The sequence below is a fragment of the Miniopterus natalensis genome, chromosome 20, assembly GCF_054644295.1.
Source record: "Miniopterus natalensis isolate mMinNat1 chromosome 20, mMinNat1.hap1, whole genome shotgun sequence".
Classification (NCBI taxonomy): domain Eukaryota; kingdom Metazoa; phylum Chordata; class Mammalia; order Chiroptera; family Miniopteridae; genus Miniopterus; species Miniopterus natalensis.
The window spans coordinates 13,034,741-13,054,125 of record NC_142100.1 but is presented as its reverse complement, the minus strand read 5'-3'; the positions used below and the strand labels follow the sequence as shown (position 1 = coordinate 13,054,125).

General features: G+C 47.2%; 1 protein-coding gene across 1 annotated transcript in view; it reads right to left on the bottom strand.

Moving 5' to 3' along the window:
• PI4KA (phosphatidylinositol 4-kinase alpha) overlaps positions 1-19,385 on the bottom strand; it is a 96,889-nt gene that overhangs the window by 18,831 nt on the left and 58,673 nt on the right. Inside the window, exons 20-35 of the mRNA XM_016204326.2 lie at positions 18,831-18,939; positions 18,346-18,482; positions 18,036-18,169; positions 15,364-15,446; positions 13,211-13,281; positions 13,002-13,126; positions 12,332-12,413; positions 12,011-12,094; positions 10,891-10,980; positions 8,638-8,757; positions 6,225-6,317; positions 4,939-5,095; positions 4,558-4,685; positions 2,425-2,583; positions 1,968-2,119; positions 18-125 (exon numbers count right to left, since the gene is read on the bottom strand). Of these exons, the coding sequence (XP_016059812.2) occupies positions 18-125; positions 1,968-2,119; positions 2,425-2,583; positions 4,558-4,685; positions 4,939-5,095; positions 6,225-6,317; positions 8,638-8,757; positions 10,891-10,980; positions 12,011-12,094; positions 12,332-12,413; positions 13,002-13,126; positions 13,211-13,281; positions 15,364-15,446; positions 18,036-18,169; positions 18,346-18,482; positions 18,831-18,939 (1,832 nt within the window). The remainder of the gene's footprint in view (positions 1-17; positions 126-1,967; positions 2,120-2,424; positions 2,584-4,557; positions 4,686-4,938; positions 5,096-6,224; positions 6,318-8,637; positions 8,758-10,890; positions 10,981-12,010; positions 12,095-12,331; positions 12,414-13,001; positions 13,127-13,210; positions 13,282-15,363; positions 15,447-18,035; positions 18,170-18,345; positions 18,483-18,830; positions 18,940-19,385) is intronic.

Sequence of the window (19,385 nt, the reverse complement as noted above, 5' to 3'; positions counted from 1 at the left end):
CACAGTGGGGGGAGTACCTGAAGTAGTCAAAGGCGGTTGAATAGATCTTCTCACGCAACACGTTGCGAATGGTTGCATTTGGAACCACGTCAGCATGCAGGAGGGACAGCCCCAGGGTCAGCAGTCTAAGAGAGAACCAGGGGCCGAGTCAAAGGCATGGAGCCTGGATCAAACCTCTGTGTGGTCTACCAGGTCTACCCTTCAAACTACTGGACCCTTGAGATCAGGGCACATCTCCAAATGACAGAGCTCTGGGCTGCCAGGACTGCAGCATCAGCCAGGTGATTACAGTTCACAGACTTACTGTACCTGAAATATCTCAGGAAAGGTTCTTCATATTAAACCTTCACTTTTGTTGGAGTAAAATGAATAATGTGTGTGTTAATCTGCCTTGGCATAAGCTTCAGTTAAACAAACTATCTGCAAACTACTCCCTGAGCCCTTGCTGGATGTCTCAGTTGGTTGGAGCGTTGTCCTGTATACCAAAAGGTTGTGGGCTCGATTCCCAGTCAGTGCACATACATAGGTTGTGGGTTCAATACCTGGTCAGGGAAGGTACAGAAGGAAACCAATCGATGTTTCTCACACCGATGTTTCTCTCTCTCTAAAATCAATAAACAAATCTTTAGGTGAGGATTAAAAAACAATAAAAACAACCTACTCCCTGAGATGCATTCACCTACAGGTGCTCTGAAGGTAGAACATTTAATTCAAGTTAAAAAAAGGAAATTTACCAAGGACCTTGTTCTGCTAGCTCAGGGCTCCTGACTGAGTATCTATAGACAGTGCTGGTCTATGACGAGATTAAGTACGGGAACAGAGAGGAAGCACCTAATCATTTCTACAGCAATTCCACACTGCTATGTGGATCCTTTTATAGTAATTCATTCTCATTGCATTTTATAAAGGTATAGGTCGGTAACAGATTTAAAGTTATGGAAAAAAGAACTAGCTCTTCCTTGCAGTGGTTTGAGAAGCACAGCCCAAGCGGTGCCCAGTGGGCTGCAGGAATACAGGTCTGGAGTTCATGGGTGGGGCCAACAGAGCTAGCATCACTGGTAGGCAGCAGGAAGGGGTACAGGCAGAAGAAGTGGTATACCCCATTGTGGGGCTCTGCACCTTCCCTCCATCTGACCACCTAGGTACCTGCAGGTCCAGCTAAGAACACTCCTCCCATCAGGCTGGCCCTCCCTGCTAGGTCCAGAGCATCCCTGGTGCTCTGGCTTGAGGCCCCCCCACCAGGCCATATGTCCCAAAGGGAATTATGTGCCCTCTCCTCGTGTGTCCGGTGTTTTGCACAGGATTTGGCCTGCAGTCGGCATGATCAGAAGTTTTCTGTAGACATCTCAGAGGGATAAAGTGACGTGACCAAAGTCACCGCTTGTCTCCCAGCCTAACCTTGTCATACCACCTGCTATTTTTTTAAAAAATAGTTTTTAAATTTGATTTTTAGCGAGAGGAGTGGGGAGGGAGAGAAAACATTGATGTGAAAATGAAACATCGATCAGTTGCCTCCTGCATGCCCCCTAACAGGGATTGAGCCTGCAACCTGGGTATGTGCCCTGACCGGAAATTGAACCAGCAACATTTTGGTGTATGGGACACGTCCAACCAACTGAGCCACAAAGACCAGGGCATCACCTGATATTTTTCACTCACCACTATTTCATTAGAATGGTGACACCATTTTGCTGCCACCCACCCCCAACCAATTTAGAAAGGCTGCCCAACATTTGGCTGCCCCAGGTCTATGTGTAGATCAGTTCCCTGGATACTCCCCTGCTGTGAAGAGAACAATGCCTGACTTCCCCATCCCTGAAGGGTGTGGTGAGCTAGGTCATTTGCACAGATACTGAGGGCTTGGTCAGTTTCTGGTGAATAAATGACCAACCATGGGAAACCCCCTTGGAGAAGGCCCACAGCACCAACAACTCAGCCCCCCTTACAAGAGGAGGAGAGCCCCTCACTTGAAGCGGGGCCCAATGGCCGCCACGTGCCGGTTCATGCTCCCCTTGGCCCCGCCGATGTTCAGGGACATGGAGCGCTGCAGCAGGCTGGAGAAGATTTCTACTTGGTCAGAACTGCAGTACTTGGCGATCTCAAACCGTTGCACCAGGAACTGAGAGGGGAGGACAATATGCTGCCATGCTGGGGCCTGGCTGGCTCATCCCCAGAACCAGCTTGGCCAGCTGGGGAGGGGCTCTGTGCTCAGGAGGGTGGGTGGTGGTCTGAGGGAAGCAAAGAGAGGCCGACAGGGGCCTGGGGAGAAAGATGGAATAGCCATTGCACCCCCCCGGTAAGATAATCGTAACCTGGAGCCCCATGCTCACTAAGCCATGGGCCCCAGGGGGAGTCCCCACCCCTGTAGCTAGAGTGAGTGGAGCACAGCTGAGCCTGGAGAGGCAGTGGGGCACAGGCACATACGTCAATCCAGATGTAGTGAGGGGTCACTTCGGGGGCACAGGGTTTGGGCTGACTGGCTTCTGATGCTGCCAGGGGGTCCGCTTCCTTTATCTCCACAGAAAAAAGGCCAAACTTCTGCTCCACTGTCATCTGCCAGGCCCCTGCCATCTCCCGCAAAAACTGCAAGTACACAACAACTTAAGAAGCTCAGTGAATCCCAACAAGATAATACACAGAAAACCACACCTAGGCACATCATAGTCAAACTACTAAAAATCAAAAATAAAGGGGAACATCCTAAAATTAGCTAAAATGGGTGGGGGGAACCCCAATAGCACATACTGAGAAACAATAAGAATACTGCTGACTTCTTCCCAGAAACAATGCAAGCCAATAGACAATAGAAGATGCAGTTACCACGCTAAAAGCAACCAAACTCCCCTCCCAATAACTGTCAACCTAGGATCCTAGATCCAGGAACAACATTCATTTGCATAAAAAAATGAAGGTGAACTACAGCTAGGAGAATTTATTTCCTGTAGACCTATACTATAGGAAATACTAAAGGAAATTTTTTTTTAAAATATATCTTTATTGATTTCAGAGAGAGGAAAGGAGAGGAGAGGGAGAGAGATAGAAACATCAATGATGAGAGAGTCATTGACCAAGCCCGCAACCTGGGCATGTGCCCTGACTGGGAATTGAACCCCGACTGCCTGGATCCTAGGTCGACGCTCAACCGCTGAGCCACGCCCGGCCGGGCACTAAAGGAAATTCTTTAGTCTAAAGAGAACAACTGTAAATTTGGATATATAGAAGAGCGTGAGAAATCGAAAATATGTGAATAAACACATAAAGCTTTTAAAAAATCCTTTTCTTAATTTCTTTGAAATGTTTTTGACTTTTAAAAGCAACATTATAAGGTGCATAACATATGTAGTAGTAAAATAGAGGAAAACAGAACACACAGGATGACAGGGAGAAAATGGGTACATGTGGCAATGCTATACAGCTGTCACTGAGGAACTGTTTTCCTGACAGTAACAATAGCCACCCGTACAACAGCAGTTAGCGTTTACTGATAGCTTATTACACGCTGGGCACCGTTCCTGGCTGGTGACGTGAGTTAGTCCTGTAATTTTCACAACAACTTCATGCTGAAAGTGCCCTTGTTATTATTCTCATTATACAGGTGACAAGCATTGCTCTGGAGTCAGAACCCTTCAGGGTGCAGCGTGATTCCCTTAAGCCCTTCTGCACACTCTCTGATGAGAGTAGAGCAGGCCAGGCTGAGAACACAGTGCCCACATTAGTTCCTGCTAGGAAGAATCCAGGAGCCACTGGTTAGCCCAAGGCACCAGCTAACTTCTTCTGAGAGGCAGGGACAAGTGCCTCTTCCTGTCTAGGCAACTCCCACAAAAGCCAACTGAACCAAAACATTTCCTCAAACTCTGAATGGTGTGCCTGACACAAACTCCATACAGTTATAAAATAATGTGAAGTATTATGATTACCTCCACTACCACCCTGCCTAGAACATTCTAATTCCATATTTGGAAATACTCCAATTTCCCTCAAGGGACAAGAAAAACAAAACACCCCTTTTGACCACTTTACTGATCTTAAGAAACAAAAAAAAAACCCCACATCAAATTCACTGTTAACATGAAAATTAATAAGATCTTTGAAAAATAAAACTCTTCTTAGGTGTTCATTCAATCCGCTGAAAGGGAATACATGGCCTTCCCTGTGGGCTCCCTCTCATAGCCACTTCAGAAATACAGACACAAGGAAAGCTGCTCCTCCCAAAATTAGCAGGCCAAGAGAAGTATCCTTGTGGACAAACACAAAAATTCCCATTCCCATTCGATACTGATAGGCATTCCAATCTCAGGGAAATGGCTCCCCCTACTGAGTTTTGGAAAAATAACAGCTTCTAGGGGCCACTGGGATATTTTTAACATAATATGCCCCTCTGGTCACCACAAAACCCTGTGGTCAGGCATTAATATCACACTCTTACACATAAGGAGACCGAGGCCCCAGAGGGTGAGGGCCTGGCCTGGGGTCTCCAAGCTCACCAGCTGTGGATAAGCTCTCTCCATCTCTTGCCCTGCCCCACCCTTTAAGAGCAGACTACCACCAGTGTCCTACCGGCACTTCCACTCCATTCTTGCCAGCCAGCAGCCACTCCCAGCAGGCCAGGGCAGTCTCCATGCCATGCTCATTGAACATCCGGAGGGGACCCCAACACAAATGATGGAGAAGCTGTGGGTCACAATCTGGAACCAAACATACACTGTTCAGAGGCCTCAAACATGGGCTGAACACATAGCCTCCCCAGGTGAGCAAGATAGCACCAGTTGGGCCAGTGATGGCCCTTTTATTTCCTTCCACCCACCAGAGAGGCAACAGGGATCTCTACTGGGGGAGCTCCAGTTCTTTCTTCAGCCAGAACTCCAGTTCACTAAGGATGATGAAGGCCAACAATTTGTTTACAAATGAGCCCAGAGGTCCACAGTGCTGGTCCCTTACCTTTGCTGCTGATGAGCATCGCTGTCAGCTTGAACATGGCCTGTGTGTAGTGCTGACGATTACTGAGGTCAAGTGCTGTGTTCAGCTCCTGAACCATCATTTTGTTTAGGTCAGATATCTGGCCTGTGGCATCGGAGAACCGAATCATTCCATACACCTACAAGAAGCACACCATTTCAGCAGAGGTGTACGTAATTAAGGCACATGGGTGAGGCCCTGGCAGCCACATAACGACAAGGTAGCACAGAAGAATGCTTCGCTGTCCCAAACTAGAGCTTATGCACGCAGAGAGTGACAGGCTTATGTCAACAATTCTACCACTGCTCACAGCTTTTTGGGAACTTCTCTTTTAGAAATGTGTGTTAGTGTTCCCACCATTGTAGATGGTCGGTCCTTGGGGGCAGGGACCTGATCTTGTCATCTTTGTATTCCAGCACTGAGCCTGGAGTCTGACTCCCATAGGGACACATGAATGTGGGTTGATAAAGTTCCTTCAGAATCAATCAGTGACTTAACAAAATCAGCCTCACTATTTTAAAAGTGATACATACCCACCCGCACACCAAGTACAGACTTCCCACCACTGGGAATTCAAAACATGTGGAACAGGCCCTCAGAGCAATTCCCAGTGACTAGGAATATCAAGTTGGTGGCAGCTGAGCGGAGCATGGGTCCCACTGCTGGGGCTGATGGGAAGAGCGTCTGCTAGAATAAGCAAGTTGCAGAGCTTTCGGGGCAGGTGAATCCCTTACTTAGACCAGGCCACCTACAGACTTTCAGGGACCTCTGAAATGGGGAAGGCTAGCTTCTATGTTTTATGGGTGAGGGAACTGGGGCAGAGAGATAGGTAAGTGACTTGTCAGACTGAGATAAACTGTGTTGTGGTGGACAAAAGCCCTCATGGTAGTCAGATGTGGTTCCCAATCCTGCTTGCCTGTGTGACTTTGGGAAGTTACTTAATCTTGGGAGCCTCAGTTTATCTGTAAAACTGAAATAATAGTATGTACACCTCACCAAGATAATGCATGGCACTCAATGAATGTTTGTTACCACTTAAAACAAACAAGAAAAATAGAATGCTTCAGTGTAGCCAGTGTGGTGAGTGACTGCCAAAAATTTCTAGGCTATGCTGATAGTCCCAGGGCCCTAAACCTTCAAGTCCACCTAAAATGAGTAAGTTCCATATTCACCAGACTCCTTGTTCATTTTCTACTGGGAAGCAGCTGACTGACATCACAACATGAGGATACTTTGAAGGGCCTTGGACACAGGGGCAGAAGAAGTACCTCGCCTGCATAGCGGTTGCGCAGATTCAGGGATGCCATGAAGTTGGAGTAATCTTTCTTCACACAGGCTGGGCGCTCAGTGAGCTGAGTTGCCTACAGACAAATATCAATAATTACTTCAGACCATTGCAATGTGTCTTCCTCATGTTTACCTATGTTCAATTAAGAAGTCAAGTTCAGATCCAGGGGTTATTAAAAATCTTCAGTAATGACAAGTTGGTAAAATGAAATACTTTAGAACACCCTCTAGTCTGGTATGTCCTATGGAAAAAAAAAAAATTTTAGTATGAAAAGTTTCTCTGGAAGGCAGCCCATACTATAGCTTCACTTTGCCATCCTGATTACTTTCACCCCCAGCGGCAAACAGGCCTTTGCAACAGAAACAATCACCTGATTGCTGTGAAAATCATCATAAACTGCAATGGCAATGTTGCGAAGTTAATGGTCATGGGATGTCCCCTCTGTGATGGTACTGGTGTGTAAATGTGACTTAGAAATGGTAGACGGTGACTGAAGTGTGAGCAGTGACAGAGCTAGCAAAAGCTGCAGGGACTCTGAAACATCCACTCACTGCTGACTGTAAAGGGGCACACTGAGTAGAGAAAACCCACAGAATGGGGAAAACATCCTCTCACTTCCTCTGCTTCAGCCTCAGCCCCTAGCCCACCTCCAGGACTCTGGGTCTCAGTGACTCCTCTCTTTAACCTTGACGCTCACTGCTTCGCCTGAAGAAGGCTTTCTCATAAAACTTGTAAGCTGGTTTATGGGGGGAAAAGGTTACCCAAAACTGCTTTATGTTTTTTGGAGACAGTGTGTAGCCTTTGGCATCAAGCAGGCCTGCATTGGGACCTGGCTCTGCCACTGATGAGCTGTGAGACCCTGGGGAGGTCCCTTAATGCCTGAGATTCAGTGGGCTCCCCTCTGCAAAGTGGAGATAACAGTGCTCACATCAGGCTGTACAGGGACTCAACCATGCTTGCAGAGCCCTGGGGCAGCAAATGGCACTGGTGGGCCACAGGGAAGGCCAGCCCCCTCTCTTGGGTAACCCTCTGCCTGCAGATGCCCAGTGCACTGAGGGACAGTGGATGGCCTGTAGAAGTCTTCTGATTCAGTTCTCTGGGCAGCATGACCTGATGGCCTGAAATTGCATTTCTGAAATGGCTCCCCGAGTGATGGAGAGATGTCACTCTGGGGCCTGCAGACTGCCTTGCTTTCCATGGAGCAGGGGCACCTAGGCCAGGATATCCAGTACAGCAACAATCAGAGCACACAACAGAAAAGGGAAAACCTAACCAAAATCTAATTTTCTGAGGAATAATACCTAAGTCTTTCAGGCAAAATTAATCTCTCACAAGTCAGCTGGCTAGAGTCTATAGAGAAAGACTACAAACTGTAACATGCATTCTTACTCTGTGAGCCCTGCTTCTGGCTTCTGCCTGTGTCCTCAGATTGGTGGAGAGACCCAGGTTGGGGAGCTGAGCCAATGCCACTTGGCCCTGCCAGAGCAGGAAGGCTGCAGGTGGCAGCCTAGACTCTGTTGCTTGTGTCTGGGATGCTGCTTTCTTCAGAGAAAACGCAGTAACCTTCAGGTGAGTGCTCCAAGGATGGCAGGAGGTAAACAGACACTGGCTATCCTCCCCGCCTCCTGAGGTCACAGAGAAGTCCTGCGGCCCACCCTCCCTGGCGCGCAGCTGCTGCACCTCCACCACACTGAATCTTTACAAGATAGGCAGGCAGCCTCCCCCACACCATCCCAAGAGAATTAAGAAGCACCAAGGGAGCACAGAGCCATGCTGGGTTCAGACATGGACAGAGGACCTGCACTGGGCCCCGAGGTTGGGAGACACCAAAGTGCAACACAGCCAGTCAGATCACCAGTTCTCAACCCCCTGCTTTGATCCCAGGCTCTAATTTAACTCAGAAAGCACTACTTAGTAGATGTGCTGCCCTGTGAGTTAATCCTGATCAGAACAAGATGAAGCTGAAGAGATGTATGTGCAATTCAGCATCTGCTGAATACAGGACTATCAGGAAGTTGCCGAAAATAAACATGACTATAAAATGTTGATTGTGCCTAACAGATCAGTTTCCTTCTTCATGGATGTGGACTCCCAGAAATCCAAAACTGACCTTATTAATGAATCAAGCTTAGATCTCCATTAGTCCTTCTTGTCAAAACAGAAGCACAGTAAGGAAATGCCTGCTTTACTGACCAGCTGATCTCTGAAACTGGGGATCTCTCACAAGAGTCTGAACTACTGGAAGACATTTTGAGCACCCCATGCAGGCAGCCTATGGGTGCCCAGGTGGCTTTCGAGAAAAGCCAAAGCCACACATCAGCTTTGGCCCTTCCCCCCACACTGCCTTACACAGTTGAAGAAGCTCTCTGCTCCCCAGGAACTCCTTCACGTACCCCGAGAGTCGTGTTCTGCTTGTTGTAGCCGGCAAAGTGAAGAATGCTCTCAGTGGCCATAGCCAGCCCCGTGTGTTGAGATAGTCCCGATACCCAGTTCTGATGTTTGTTTAGATATTCCTGAAATAGGGAAAAATGTTTTACTTTAAAGGTAAAAATAACACTTTATAAACTGAGGTGTGAGGTAGTAAAGCAAACACTGGTTCTAGTGCTGGGTCTGCCCCCCTCCTGACTGCTGTGGGATGCTCAGTAGGGGTGAGCCCCTCTCTGACTGGCTGCTGCTTCTGTGTGAACAGGGACAAAATTGGTCCCTAGAGTGGCTGGCACACAGTAAATATGAGAGGACCACGGATTCCTTAGCATGTTCTTATAAGGATCTGCTATTTGCCAAGTGCTGGGGAAATAGCTGCAGAGCCCTAGTTCTGCCGTAGACATGAAGCAGTTTGGCAGTTCTATTGCTGGGCAGCCCTGCTGTGAAGGGCAGAGTGCTGGACAGCAGGAAGGCAGAGAAAGTGCCTGAGTCTGGTGGAAGGGGACATAGAGGTTGAGGTATACCTGACAGAGCCTGGAGGTGTGAGTGGGCCTCCTGCCCTAGGGATCTCCAGGGGTGTATACTGCAGAAGCGGCAAGTATAAGGGGCAGAAGGCAAGGAGCAAGCCCAGGCCAGAGACAGGCCAGGTTTGAAAGGCCTTGTGTGCTAGGCAAAAGAGTTTACGGAAAACCATGTAACTCCCCTCAGGAAAATGCAAATTTACACACAAAAGCATGCCAATGGTATTGGCGAGTTTCTGGAACCCCAGAAAACCAACCATGATCCCATGGTGATGGGAAGTAGCTAATGAGCACATGTAGCAGAGAGATATTGAACAGATTTGCTATTGTGGAGGACTGTTCAGGGTGGGCTGAGGCAACAGGCAGGAAACCTAGGTGGGGCAGGGCCGGTGAGGCCAAGCAGTGAGAACTGGGCGGCAGGTGGGGTAGGGATTCAGACAGATGGATGTGCAGGGGAAAGAGACACGGAGGGCCAAGGAGATATCTGGTAGACATATCAAGACCATTTCAAGCCTGTTCACTTTCCACTTCCTTCTTAGGCCAGGCCTAAGAAAATAAACATCTCTTTCTACCGATCCCTTTTTGTCCACTGAATCCTTTTAGGAATGAAAAAAAGCTTCCCCTCTTTAGATTGCAGCCTTAGGAGTTAAGGTCCCTTTCCTCTACATGAACCAAAAGAAATCAGACATTTTCCAAATATGAACAGTCTGAGAAACTGCCATAGTCGATAGAATACTAGTATACACAGTAGATAGCTACAAGTCATGTTACAGGAGTGATTTCATCACAAGGCCCAGCTTTGTCCAGCTTAGCTGGTAAGCCTGCCCGATGTAGGGCTCCAACTTTTTCATTCTCCAAACATCTTCATTCTCACCGTTCCAACATCTTTGTGAAGCAATAACTTTATAGTGACCCCAGGCAACATCCACGTATTTCTAAACAGCCTCCAAGGCTCTTGGAGCTAGCTACTCTACCCTACCCAGAAACACTTCAGAACTAGTTTTATCTTGACAAGTGTTGCCAAGGTCAACTTCAAAAGCTCCTTTTGACACACCTGCTCTTTGTTAAGCCAGATTTCTTCTAGTGACATTTTTATCTTTGATCCCTTTTAAGGTGACTCTTTCCTCCTACAAATTGTGGCACAGTTTCATCTCTGCTTGACCATCTTCAGAGCAATGGCTCACCTTGTAGTCATTTGCATTTATCAGCCAGTGCTTTGGTTTGAAAGGACTCACATACAGCTAGCTACACATGCAGCCCAGATGGAGCTCTAATAAACATGGGTCCTGACTCTGCTTCAACATCCTCACTCCAGCTCCTGCACCCCACCCCTGCACCTTGCTGCTGCTGGCCTGCCAGGCCTCCCAGCCCAGCATGCCTCCCTTGCCCATCTTGCAAGCAGCCCCAAGTCCTGCCACAGACCCAGCACCTCACCTGGAGTGCGCATGGTCTGGTTCCCTCGGCCCACCTGCCCACAGATCCGATCGCACCTGCCTTCCTCACCCCCACACAGCACACTTACCCCGCAACATGCTCCTGATGCAGATCATTTTGAGGATTCTTTTATTCTCAGGCACTAAACTAATGTTTTGGGCCTCTGTTTATTCACACTAGTGCTGTCCGTACTGAGTTTGTATAAAGGTCTTGGGATCGTTTGAAAGAGCTTATCAAGATTTCTTTTTGATAATTTAAAAAATGTACCTGTAGGTGTGATTTGGTTACCGTAGGTGCCCATTTCATCGCCTCCTGTAGGATCATCTCACAGCGTGCAGCAAAGTCCTTCACGATGCTCTGAAAAAGGGTGTGATCAACCCGAGGTCAGTGTATCTGGGCTGTCAGAGAATACCACCAGTATACTGTGGACAATTATGGCCTAACTGTGTTCCTCCAAATCCATGCTGAAGAAATGATTAAGTTAAAATGGAATCAGTAGGTTGGGCCCTAATCCAATAGGACCGGTGTCCTTGTAAGACGAGCAGATGAAGACACAGTCATGTACAGAGGGACAAGCATGTCAGAACATAAAGAGAAGACAGTCATCTACCAGCCAAGGAGAGAACTTCAGAGGACACCAACATTGCTGGCACTTTGATCTCAAACTTCAGTCTCCAGAAATGTGTGAAAATACATCTCTGTTGTTTAAGCCACCCAGTCTGTGATACTTTGTTATGGCAGCCCTAGCAAACTAATGGAGGGACTATGCTCTAACACCAGGCTCCTGGGTCTGGGGAGCCTGCACACATTGTGGTCTCTAATTCTTGCATGAGGCTGTGTGGCAGAGCCCACACTCACAGCACATCACACAGCCACTGTGCAACATAAGTTCTGAGTCAGTGACTGAAGGAGAAGGTAGGTCCAGGAGGTAAAAGCCATCACAGGGGCCTCATTGCTGTGCACGGGGAACTCCCTGTTGGCAGCTGGTTTAGCTGGGAGGCCCTGAGGTTGGAAAGTGACCAGCCCCAGCCTGGTGGAGTACTGGTCTGAGTTGGGCTTCAATCTGCCACAGTGAGGGCTCTGAGTCAGACCATAGAGCAGTAAAGCTGGTCTCAAAGTCATGCTTGCTCATATGGCTTTGAGAGGCTATAAACTCAACTGAAAACTTGTTTGGCAGTTGAACCAATGAAAGAGTGGAGAATCAGCACAGCTGAGTGGCAGACAGACCTAGGAGTTGGCACCATTTATACCGTGTGACCCTGGGCCTATACTGCTCACATCTCAAACTTCTGGGGACTGACTTACATAATGTGCGGAACATGCTGGCCCTAAGACACAGGAGATGGCAGTGAAATGGCCCTTAAGAAGGGGACCGCTCTGGTCCTACCTCTCGAGCTTCATATGTGTCAGGAACGGTGATCCGATAGGGGGCGTCGGGGATGTTGTAGTAAGGCTGGTCCTTGTGAATATCCTGAAAGCACAACAGGACTTCCTCTTCCAACAGCCTTCCCCAAGCTGTCCCTGCCAAGCTGTGCCTCCAGGGACACTGGGCAGCAGAGCATTTGCCTTCCTTCCCCCAAATTGTCCTGTCAGTGACGGGCTTCCAAACTTGCTGTGGCTTACTGGGAAAGGCCAGGGTAGGATTTGGGCTGCCTGCCCCCAATTAAGAAGAAATTAGGCTCAGTATATGGTGGGCAGAAACACTTACTGCACTCAGCGACAGTGACAGGGTCTGGAGGATGTCCAGCATGGTCTTCAGCACCGTCCCGCTCCATAGCAAGTGGGGAAACCTGCACCGAGAGCCACTTCTCAGGTCCCAGGAGCCAAATCCCCAGGGCACCCACATTCCTTAAAGTGTAGCCTCAGGAGGCTAAGAGTCCCACTTCTGGATCCCCAGCTGAGGGTCAGAGGAGGTGAGGAGGCTTTCAAGGCAGAGCACCCAGTCAGAAATGCTCCCAGGCTCCAGTCAGTCCCACTCCTCAGGGCCAGACATAGGCCCAAGTGATCTGCTTCCAATCTGACTGTCTCTGTTACATAGTAGCCAGGCCACCTCACCACCCTCCAAGCGATCCTTCTCTTTTATGACCAGGGCTACCCGATCATGGCACAAATAGAAAACGGCAATATTTGCATGACACCCTGGGGTAAGAAGAAGCTGCTCCTGAAGGAGGGGCCCTTGGGCTGAGGGGAGCAGACTGCACAGCTGTGACTCATAGTGACTGCAGCAAACTCACTGACATTCTGTGTGAGGCTGCATCACCCTTTGAAAGTTTTAATTCTGACTCCACTTTTTTCTGGACTGACAATATAACATTAACAATGATAACACATGTCTACGTGTACACACACACAAAGCATTAAAAGGGAAATAAGCGTACTTATCCACCAGGCCAGACAGGTACTTGTCTGCCACTCTCCGTATCCTCTTGTGAATGTGGTTGAAGTTCACCAGGAGAAATTGCGCGTGCCGCTCCAGCTCCTCTTCGTTCTCCTTGGTCTTTGCCTGGAGAGTCAGAAGAGACAGGTACATCAGGCACCCTCCCAAGTGCCCCCAGCAGACACGTGCTGGCTCTCTGGCAAGCCTTACTTTATCTGCCATCATGTTCAGGAAGGCATCAAATACTTTGTCTGCGACGGCAATCACACACTGCATCATCCCTGAAACAAGAAGGGGTTTCCATGGTCAGGAGCAGCAACAGAAAGGACCAACCCCTGCTACTTCCAAATGTTTTGTTTGGACATGATTTTAGACTTACTGAAGAGTTCCCATACACCCTCCACCCAGCTTCCCCTGATATTAACATTGCATTTGTCAAAACTAAGAATCGAATATTGATACGATATTATTTTCTGAACTTCAGGCTTTATTTGTTGTTGTTGCTATTTTAAAAAATGTATCTTTATTGACTTCAGAAAGAAAGGGAGACAGAAACATCAATGACGAGAGAGTCATTGATTGACTGCCTCCTGCACACCCCTGACTGGGGATCGAGCCTGCAACCCAGGCACGTGCCCTGACCGGGAATCGAACTGCAATTTCCTGGATTTTAGGTCGATGCTCAAACCACTAGGCTGGGCCAGGTTTTATTTGGATTTCTCCCATTTTCCCACTGGTATATATCCCTTTTCTATTCCAGGATCCAATCTAGGATGTCACGTGGCATTTACTCATCATGTCTTCTTGGTCTCCCTCAAAATCTATGTTGATTCCTCAATCTGTTCTTGTCTTGTATGACCATGACATTTCTGAAGAACACAGGTATTTTGTAGGAGGTCCCTCAATTTAGGTTTGTCTGATACTCGCTCATGATTAGACTAAGGTTATAGGACTTCAGGAAAAATAGCACAGAGGTTAAGTGCCCTTCTCCTCGAATCAATCAGGGCATGTGTGAAATCAGTATCTCCTTTCGCCGGTGAGTTGGCCTTGATCACTTGGGTGTAGTGGTATCTGCCAGGTGTCCCACTGTCCAGTTACTATTTCTCCCTTCCCATGCTCTACTCTTCAGAAGTGAGTCACTGAGTCCAGCCCACACTGTGGGAGAGGAATTAAGCACCACCTCCTGAAGAGAATCTGTGGACAAAGTTAAAACCACCGCAGTAACTGAGAAATACTCTGGGGAAAGTACTTTGAGGTTATGTAGATATCCCATTTCTCTTTAAAACTGCGCACACTAATTCAGCACCCCTCAGTGAGTTTCACCCACAGCAGTTCCTGATCTTCTCACTGGGATTTGCTGTGTGCCTCATTCTTTCTACTTTTAGTAACTAGAAGTTTGTCAGGACTGTCTGTCCCTTCTTCCCCATGTTTTCTGTTTTATTCAATCATCTAATCAGTATGGAGCATTTCTAACTCGCTACTTGGTAGGATGCCTTTGCCCATCACCTGCCCTTTCTACCTGGTCCCTCTGAGACCAGGGATGACCTTCCCTGGACTGTGTGGCTTTTTCCTGATTAAAGAGAAACAACTACATGTCTCTATTTCACAAATACTTAATGGAAGAAAATAACATTTTTTATACACCCCACCCTTCCCCCCAGTATATGTGACCTTCTTTTATTTATTTATCCTCACCCGAGAATATTTTTTCTGTTGCTTTTCAGAGAGTGGGAGGTAGGGAGAGAGAAGAGGGGGAAGAGAGAGGGAGAAACATCAGTGTGAGAGACACATCGATTGTTTGCCTCCCATGTACCCCGACTGGGGCCAGGGATGGAGCCTGCAACCAAGGTACGTGCCCTTGGCTGGAATCCAACCTGGGACCCTTCAGTCCACGGGCCGATGCTCTAACCACTGAACCAAACAGGCTAGGGCATGTGACCTTCTTTTAAGTAAAATAATAAAAATATTGTATTCATGTTCAAATTATGACAATTTGTCTACTGGGAGTTCCTTTAAATTGGTTTCCGGTAGCCTCGGCCTGCTCCGGACATTAAAAGGCATGACTGCTCCCTAGCAACAAGATGCTCCAGGTCCATCAATGACCATCCAAGAGGCCCAGGATCTTTAGCAGAGGATAGTAGTAGGGACTGCAATCTGGGGGCTGGAGCACACTTGAGCATTGATGACGGGCTAGAGTAATGCTTTTCCTGCTCTCAGAGTAGTGGTAGTCACAAAAATATGTATTTTTTAAGGTTATATGTTTTATACTGATCTTTACACACAGAAAGAAAATAGGGAATAGTATTCCTTTTTATCCTATCAAAGCTCAGTTGATCAAGAGAGTACCACAATAATAAACTTACCAGACTTGTCTTTCTGAATAGCTTTATCCTCAAAGTAGCAGAACATGACCTGGAAGCGGTCAGGATCTGTTGAGCGCAAAACCCTAACAAAGAGAACAGTTTTGAGTAAATTTTGAAAGATCCAGGCCCTCCGTATCACAGACTTGATATTGCCCAGAAATGGTGAGGCTGTGAGGAACAGATGCTCTACGCCATTTAGAGGGACAAATGCTGACGCGTACTTTCTGAAGAGTGATGTCCATCATGTATCATAACATTCCCATATGGTTACCTCCAGCAACCCACCACTAGTGATAGATCTTAAGGGTTACATGCATGAGGATTCTCCTAACAACACTGGCTGAATGTCCATTGTCAGGAGACTGGTCAGATAAACCAGAGTACATCCAACCAATGGTGCATCATGTAGCCACCAAAAGGAGAGGTAGCTCTGTATGTGCTGCTACAAAAAAAAATCCAAGATGAATGGTTGGGGAAAAGAGCACGGTGAGGGGGAAACAGTTTTCCTAAAGGCCTCTGTGTACCCACTGAGCATGTAGGATATATGGCTTGCATATGCACAGAAGACTTCTAGAAGGGAAAGTAAGCAACTATCAATAGTGGGCATCTCTGGATTCAGGGCTACAAAAGTGATGCTTGTATTTTTCATGTTCAGCATCTTCTCTATTATCCTAATGTTTTTCTTCTCTTTTTTACTTTATGCACTTTGAACATTTTTATTTTTAGAGTAAAAACTGTCTTTAACCTTGGGGGAAAAGGAAGAGAAAGGAGAGAAAGGCATGCGCTTGAACCGTGGCCCCTGTGGCGAGCTATTCAGGGTGCGGGGAGCTCCACAGGAACAGTGCAGGCACATACAGGGCCAGCTCTGCTCAGTGTCTGTGGGCACCCACCTTCAGAGTTAAGCTTCAGTGGGGCAGGCCTGGTGGCTTCAGGCATATGCAGTCTCGCGTGCTCATGTGTACACAGCTTTAACATAATTTCTCTCATTTCCTACTTGTTTTAAAGTTCTCCCAATAACTAGTGGCTGGGAATCTGAGCCAGGTTCTTGAATAAGGGCTTCAGGGTTGCTTCTCCATGCTTAACAGAGTGCTTTTGGGGACTGGCAGGTAGCCCAAGGCAGGAGCTGGGCTCATGGGAGCCGCTATGGGCCGTCCCCTTAGTCTTCCACTGCCAGTCAAGTCAACGCCTGTACAGAGAACCTGAGATCACCAGTCACAGGCACGCTTGTGAGGAAGCAGGAGATGGCCCTGCCTGCAGGCACATGACACTGAGGGCATCTGTTGTAGCCACACATTTGCTATGACTTATTTTGTTTTTCTTTAAAAAATGTATTCTTTATAAAAAAAAAGACTAGAAGGAACTATACTAACATGCTATAGGGGATGGTGGTGAGATCAGGGTTTTTTTCCCCCTCTACTTATTTCCAAATTTTTGTGTAATGTTCTCATACTACTTTTATAACTAAAAAAAACAAAATTACAATGAAAAAGGAAAAGCAAGTCAACACTCCCTTAGCTCTGTGGGACTCTGGGAAGAATTAATAGTTTTCAAATTCTGCTCTGCTATGGGGTCCTCAGACTGCCAGAAGCAGGGAGGAGGAGATGGAGTGGGAGGGAGGGGCGCATTTCCACTTACTCCAAACAGCTTTAATCTATTTTATATGTTGAGCTTCCAAGTATGATTTCTTTTACCAGAAGGTTTTGTGGCACCAAATAAAGGTTAAAACAATGGTGTTTTCCAACTATCCCTCCTTTTAAGAATCAATCCTTTCTTTTCCAAACCATTTGAGAAAGACATTATTCTACAATATTCTATCCTGTCACTTAAACAAAGAGGCTAAGTGTAACCTGACCTTTCTGTGGCTTGTGGATTTGGCTACAGTGCAGCATGCCTCAGCCTCAGCATAGTGGGTCTGCAGCGTCCACACTGGCAGCCATAGGCAGCTGCATTGTGCGCACCCTGGCTGCTTCCTCCAGCTTTCCTTTACAAGAGGCAGCAGGATACAGTGCTCAAAACTACTTATGTTTCAATCACAATTAGGGATTATCTTGGGAAACTTACTTAACTGCTCAGTCTGTTTCCTTATCTGCAAAATGGGTATGTAAGAGTGCCTACCTCATAGGCTTACTGAAGAGAGTGTCAATACACTAAGGTACTCAGTCGATGCTAAACTAATATTGTGATGATGATAATTACAGATCATTACAATTACTATAGCTATTCAGTCCGCTGTGGTTATGATGCATCCCAAGCGTCAGGCCACCTATGGTATTATCTTGGAAGAGGCACTTTCCCACTTCTTGTTTGTACTCTACTGTGGTCCTGGAAGCCAGCTCAGTGAGTGTCTCAGTTAGGGCTGGTTTCTAACAGGGCTCTTGGCCAATCAACTTGACTGAGTTTGCAGCATGTATTGTGACTGATCAGAAGTCTATTCCCTATGAGGAAAGGATAATACCAGAGTTTAGACACCTGGGGAATTATTAGATGTAGTGTTTGGTGCTCAGAATGGCGGAGCACACAAGAAAGGCAAAGGGTGTTTTTTGCTTATTTTCAAGAAAGCTTTCATATCTTGGGAGGGACTGAAAAAAGTTCCAAGCAAGTCCTATGCCTAGAAGGTACAGAAATGTAAATCAGCTCAAATGTGGCTGTATGGCAGGCAAAGGCTTGTCTACCTCATGTATTCCAGCCGGTAAACAGAGAGGAGATAGGTTGACATGGCGAAGTCCAGCTTGTTGATGAGGGCGGACACTTCAGGAGCAGGGTCCAGCAGGTTGATGATGGTGCTGCGGAGCTCGTTCAGTTCAGCCTAGAGGGGAATGAACACTTGAAGTCTCACGTGTTCTGTCCCCCAGGAGACAGAAACCCCAGTGACTAATTCTGGCTAATCCATGTTGAATGAAAGGATCTGCTCTCATTATTCAAGAGAGCTTAGCAAAACTCCTGTGCTGCACAATCTATCCTTGGGAGGGCAAGAATCCTTACGGGGGTGACTGTGTCGTTCTTCATGGCTGAATTATACTGGAGGACAGATCGCAGTGGCTCTTTGCTGGGAAAGGTGAGCAGAGGTGACTTGGTGGCTATTTCACAGACCCCCTCGTACCATTCTTCTGGCCAGAGTCCTGGAAGAGAGTGCACACAAGTGAGATGACAGCCCTGGTCGTGAAGCACTGCAGTGGGGTTGACGCTGGTGATTTCTAGAGTCATGGGTCCCTTGTTTAATTATCCCCCAAATTGGGCACAGAAACAAATCTGTTTCCTAACTTGGGCAGGTTTTCCTAAGATATGTGGCATTCTTGGAACCATAAACCCCATCTGGGAAGTGTAACATTTGCAAATACTTACAGGAAGCAGCAGCTGCATTGGGCTAATTTCAAATGTGTGCACATTCATAATTAGGTTGAGTTCTACCTCACTTTTGTTTTTACTCTGCGTTCTCGTCTTCCCTGGAAAAGCAAAAATGCCCCTACCTGACCCCTCCACGGCGAATCCCATCAGTACGGAATAGAGCCAGAAGTCCCGGAAGAGCTTCTGCAACCGTGGCTTAGCTTCCTTGATGGGCGGCAATCGTCGGGTGAGCTGATGTGCCAAGGAGAGAGGGCGAAAAGGTGGTTATTTGCTCACAAACACCTAAAACCTTTGGATGTGAAATCAACCACAGATTCATTCTCCAAGAGCATTCTCTGGGAACCTGTCAGTTAGATTGCATAGAAAAAGGCAAAATGAGCAGTGACTGACGCTTCTCGGTAAGTTTCCTGGTAAATGTTCATTCATTCAGCAAAGATTTATTAGTATCTAATTTTCATGGGGGAGGTGAAAAGCACGATTCCTACACTTTAAGATCTTTCTACCTAATTTGGAGGCAGGTAAGCAAGCACAGTGTGGTGGTGATCCTGGAAAAAGGTGTCATGAGTCTCAACGTTAGCATGTGAGTAAACCTTAGCCAGGCAAAGAAAAGAGAGCAGCCTGTCCAGCATTCAGGTCCAAAACCTGGCAATGTGGAGGGCATGGAGTGCTTAGAGGAA